Source organism: Acanthisitta chloris, unplaced genomic scaffold, assembly GCF_000695815.1.
Source record: "Acanthisitta chloris isolate BGI_N310 unplaced genomic scaffold, ASM69581v1 scaffold166, whole genome shotgun sequence".
NCBI classification, from domain to species: domain Eukaryota; kingdom Metazoa; phylum Chordata; class Aves; order Passeriformes; family Acanthisittidae; genus Acanthisitta; species Acanthisitta chloris.
Window position 1 is genome coordinate 21,782 of NW_008676273.1, and position 5,765 is coordinate 27,546.

At 38.6% G+C, this 5,765-nt stretch overlaps 1 protein-coding gene across 1 annotated transcript; it reads right to left on the reverse strand.

Moving 5' to 3' along the window:
- Window positions 1-829: 829 nt before the first annotated feature.
- LOC103803491 (granzyme A-like) lies at window positions 830-5,333 on the reverse strand. Its single transcript, XM_009076050.1, has 5 exons — window positions 5,273-5,333; window positions 4,430-4,574; window positions 2,688-2,826; window positions 1,751-2,023; window positions 830-988 (listed from the first exon to the last, which is right to left on the reverse strand). Exons 1-5 carry the CDS (start codon window positions 5,331-5,333, stop codon window positions 830-832), a joined length of 777 nt encoding a protein of 258 aa, XP_009074298.1.
- Window positions 5,334-5,765: the final 432 nt, after the last annotated feature.

A 5,765-nucleotide genomic window follows, 5' to 3' on the forward strand; every position in this document is an offset into this window, starting at 1 on the left:
GTGGCATCATAAAATTAAGGCTGTTTTATATTATGAACAGTGCTTTATAATACTGATACTCCAGCTGTGATAGTCCCTGTCATTTCTCTGGAGTATGGGTTTTTAGTTGATTTTTTGAACACAAGGTTGCTGATTTTGGTGTATTCTGCAAACATATTGTACATACAAAACATTACGTACACAGACTATCTGTACTGCAACAGACAGAGCTTTTCCACAGAAACTGACAGCTAAAAGCAGTAGATTTTAATTGCCACTCCTTTATTAAATGCAAAGTACACAAAGGGATAAAATTTCAAGGATTCAAGTACAAGACAGTTAGGCAATGCATATGTATTATGTCCCACAGTCAAATGCAGGCGCTGCAACTTAATTTTCTGAAGCTTAACAGTCCCATACACCTGTAAAATCAGGAGCTCTGCTGCAGAGAAACTACCAAGTGTTTCAGGTGTCTGGAGTTGTGCCTAGCATCTCACGAACATTCAGGCTAAATTGCAGAAATCCAGATACAGAAGAACGCAGTATATACTCAGCATGCAATGAGAATGCATACAGATGGATTAGGTTCTTGACAAGGAGTACTAATCCAAGTAGAACTCAGTGCACACTTGCAACACAATGATGTTGAAAGCCTGAGTAACAAATCCCCATACAATGACTCCATGACGGACACTATAAGCTATAAATGCTGTTGTAGCAGAGCTACATCAAGCGGTTTAAATTCAGTGTGGGAATACCTCTTTTACTGGTATAACAAAGCTGTTTCTAAAAGTTCTAGTTTCCAAAACTAGATATAGTTAAACAAATCACTTTGTCAAAACCCAATCTGTTAGGCTCCCCTTATGGTTTTCTTTATCCAATGAATGTATTGCTTTGTGAGTCGAGTGTAGACACCAGGGCCATCAGCAGTGCCACACTTGTTTGGCTTCCCAAAAGCAGTGATGCCTCTCATCACATTCTGGCATCTTAAAGGTCCACCAGAATCCCCCTATAAAAGAATAAAAAGATTGTCATTCAAATTAACAAAAGCTAGAAAATAATTCTTTTAAATAGATTTTCACCAGCTGAATGGAGAAAATAAAAATGTAGAAAGTGTTATTGTGGAGTTTGTTTCCCTCCTTGGAAGTTAAGACTTCGAAGACTTAAGAAAGAAAGACTTCAGTTTAATCTTTCAAATATGAGCAATAGGGAATGAATCTAGCTCAGTGCTAAGGAACAGTTAGTCTCTTCGAAAATGAAGAAAAAAAGCTGAACAGTTTCCTCTTGAAAACCATGAAGTGTCCAGAAATTGATGCCTTTTTTGTAACTTTGTTAATGTAATATTGAAATATTTTAAAATGTGGTAGTTCTTACACAGTTGTGCACTTGATCTGGGGCCCAGTTAAAATGCTTTTTGTCAGCAAAAGCCCTGTGACATCAAAGAAGTTGTTCCACTGATGTTAGCTGCTGAGATTGGGGTCATGAGCTGTTTTGTGGAGATTTTAATATTAAACTCATTTTAGTCAAGATGAGAATAACTGTGTGTCATACCTGGATAAAACTGCAGTATTCAAAGTCTGTGAAGGTGAATTTATCCATCAAAAGTTTTGATTTTAAGGCTTAAAAGAACAAGCCTTGGTAAATTCACTATTATTTAATAAAATTTTTCATTGAACTGAAGAGAGGCAGAAATGATAAGTGTGTAAAAGCTAGAAATTTATGCTTTATTTTTAATATAACTTATGCAGCTATAGACAATAAATACACTTACTTTGCATGAGTCCTTTTTTCCAGTCTTATCCCCTGCACAAATCATGTTCTCTGTTATAACAGGGTTCTTATTATAATGCTTTGCATCATTGCAGGTTTTCCTATTGATGACAGTGACATTGACTTCCCTCAGGGTATCAGAATGCCTTTTTCGACGAATGTCAGTTAGTCCCCATCCTGCTACTGTGCAAACTGTTCCTGGTTGGACATCATCCCCTGAGTTAGGCACTTGAATGACTTTCACGGCTGCATTAATTTTTGCTCTTCCGCTAAGCTGTGGAATACATGGAAAATAGGCATTAGGGGACAGATTCTAAGAGAGGATCCTGCATGTTAACCGTCGGGTATTTCCCATTATGGTAATGGGGGATTGCAGCAACCCCTTTTTGAGATTCCTCTGTTCTTTGTGACAAGATTTATTCCATCAATATAAGAATGAGGGAAATGAGTATTCTTTGTCTCATGAAAACTGATTTAGCTTCTGCTGAAATATTAGCTCTGAAAACTGTCTTATTTTACTTCTTTGGCTCTCAGACCATTGAGAAGACAAAATAACAGTAATCACTGAAGGCAGCAAAGCTGAGAAAAAAAGAAGTCAGGCATTTTTAATTAGAATAGTTTTTCAGACAGAACATTAGGGTTTTTAACCAAACTATTTATCTGTGTGAATCTTTATTCTGTCACTGAAAAGCCAGAAGATGAAATATCTTGATCAAGCTCCACAATTTGTCTACTTCTAGCTTTGGCATGCATTACAGGAATTGTTGATTGCCTTAGTTATCAGTGCATACCCCAGTCTGCTGGATTAGCAGGCCAGATTATATCACCCCAGACAAAAAAGTCACCAGAAACTCCCTTGGCTCATATCCCTCACAAGAAGGAAAAAAATGATACAATGTAGGAGATGTGTATTCCATAAATGATGCAGAAATCTATACCTGTAGCAGCATAAGGTCATTTTCTTTGGAACAGGGTTTGTAGTCTGGGTGTCGAATTTGTTTTTTAATCTGAAAAGTCTGTTTTTCTCTTTCACGTCGTTTCACTGAATGAGCTCCAAGAACAACTTCACATTGATTCCTGAGAAGAAGACAAGTTTAGTGAGATTTGCTTGCTGTAACTCTACAGTTCCATGCTGTTAAATGTGGTGCTAAAATGCCCAGCTGCTATAGTCTCTTTCCTCATGCCTGAAAAGCAACAGTAGTTTAAAAAGATGTAAAAGATAACCTGTTTTAACAGTGATTAAAAAAAAGGACTCCGTGTATCAAAGTTTGCTATCCTATTTCCATCTTCCCAGGAGCACAGACAGGTTTCAGGTACTTAACTGGATCTATCCCTATTATTTCCCTTTGGTAACTGAATTAGGGGTAGCTGCATCAGCTTTGTTGTTGGTGGTGATCTCCCTGCAATTTGTGCTGAAAATTTAGAGAATAGCTCACAACACTGTTAGTTCAGAGATCATGTTGGCTGGACTGAACTGTACCATTGCTTTGCCCTAACACTATTTAAACACCATTTTCTGAGTCTGTGTGAGACACAGCTCATTCCTTTCCTCTAACTTGTTCTGCAATTTCATGTACTTACAAGATCCTAAAGTGGTGACAGAGTTGTGCCTGATGAGGCATTCTGATATGGAAACCAAAAGTCTAGTACTCCTTGGTCAAGCAGCTCAAGCAGACCTTAATATCTGACCACAGATATGGCTGTTTGTGGGTGAACAGTGTATGTTACAGCTGAATGGGGGAATATTTTTTGAACATACTGCACAAAACATAACCCTGAGGAAGTGGTTGCTCCTTTCCTTCAGCTATTAAGAGCTGTCTGTTGGCTGAGCATCAGTAGGTTAATAATTTATTGTATTTTCTCTTAAATGCAATCTCTTTCAGAAATACTCTTTACCCTATGTTAATGTAACAGCTTTTGAGCCCTATGCTCTCTTCCTAGTCGGTCCTATATATCTCCCTATTTGGACAGAGACAGGAGAGATGGATACATTTCTCTGATGTTTGTGGAGTCCAGTGATTCACTGGTCTTGGTCAGCCTGTTGACAGAGCCTGTGTGAGGTCTGGCTCAGCAGCAGCTCCAGTCCTCCCCACAAAGGCAAGTAGGGTGGGATGTGTCATTTAAAACTTGCTTCTTGTCTTGCCGATGGTCTGTAGTGCCAAATAGCCATTTGCATCTTGAGTTGGGCAAGAAGAAGAAAGATTGGCTGACAAGCCAGCATATCCAGTAAAGCAGAGATCTCTCAGTGTCTGCTATCACCTTGTCTCCTGTGTTAACTGCATGCTGTCTTTTTCTGTGGTGAACTGCATATCTCTTATAGAATGAAATGACAAGAATTTATTTTCGTTTTCAGAGAGCAGTTTAGACTGGCAAGTCCTCTGACCTAGTGTACTGATTGAGAAGACAGGGATAAACCTTTCTTCCAAATTCACTGTTTGAGTGTTGCTGTTCTGTGCCTGCATATTTTTAAATATCTCTTCAGAAACAGTGAAGATCAGTAAATCTTGTGATAATATTTTTTTACTCACTGAAACACATTTGCTGAACAAAACCACAGTGATCAGAACATGATCATGATCATGCTAAATGCATAAAATCACCATGGTTACTAACACTCCTACTTGAACAGAGACACCAAATACTTACTAAGGACAATCTCTGAATCAGAGTAAGAACTTACACTTCACAATGGGCAGCAGTTAACACCCAGTTTTCCTTGATCAAAGCTCCTCCACAAACTGCACTTCCAGATCTTGTGATTAGAGCCATGAATGGTCTTGAGTGTGGTGGTACTTCACTTCCTCCAATGATATCCACACACAAACCTAAAAATAAAAATAAGCCACAACACACACAGCTGGACTAACAAATACTGTATGACACTCAGAGTGTCACTCATAGGAGAAACAGCTAATGTAATTTCAAAGTATACAGACACAAGTATGTACATATCTGACAATGATGGTCTTCAGGGCAGTCTTTCAAAACTGCTCAGCAGTACTGCTGCATTATGTTTCAATAGGACTGAATTGAGATCAGTGGGGTGGGGCTGGGACATAAAACCACCAAAGTATAGTTGCTTTTGCACAGATTTCTTTTTTTGAAGATTGCTATGGTTACTTTCTTAGTTTTCGTTGTGAGTAACAAGCTCAGACCTGCCACATCATAGATGCTGTACCTGGAAACTGGGCTATGTAATGTAAGTCACATTACACAAACCTGCTTTTCAGAAAAACAGAAAATCAAGAGATTAATGTATGTATGTGCCTCTGAAGAGAAAGATCAGGCAATCATTATGTTCACTCCTCAGAACACCTCCAAATAGCTTGCTCTCTTGTGCAGCTTTAATTATTACTACCCATTCAGAAATCATTTTGTTTGTATGAAAGATCAAACACATGCAGACAGTGGAAAAGAACTAATAATAAGAACTCAAATAACAGTAGTGATTGCTTCCTTTGCATTAATACATGTTGACTTCACATCAGCATTTACAATCAAAAAGATTGATTTGGATACTTACCTCCATGAATTACCAGGAGAATGACACCAGCAAAGGTATACAAGGTGAGGAAGGCACCCATGATTTCCTTCTGGTGTTCCTCCTTGTTCACTGTTTAATATATGTATCTAAATGAAAGGATGTGGGTTTTGGTTTTCCTCTTAAGGATCTTTGACATTTGTAACTGTGACAAAGGCAAAAGACCTCCCAACAATGTACCTTACAGCAGATGAGTTAGTGAGAAATTGCATCATCTTCTGTGGTGTGAAGACAGGCTCTTGCCCACCCTTCACATTCTCTCTGTAGCATTTGCAGAGAGTTAATGATGAATAGTGAGGTGTAACCTTGCATACCACTATGGGTCCAGTTGCACAGTGGGACTCAGCTCACATTAATTTAGGCTTGATTCAATTGCCCATGTGAAGCTGTATAGTCTCATTCTAGACACCTCAGGTGGCCTCCAGGTCAGAGATGAATTCCAGCCCATTGCCCATTAGTGAGTTGTCTGTGCTGT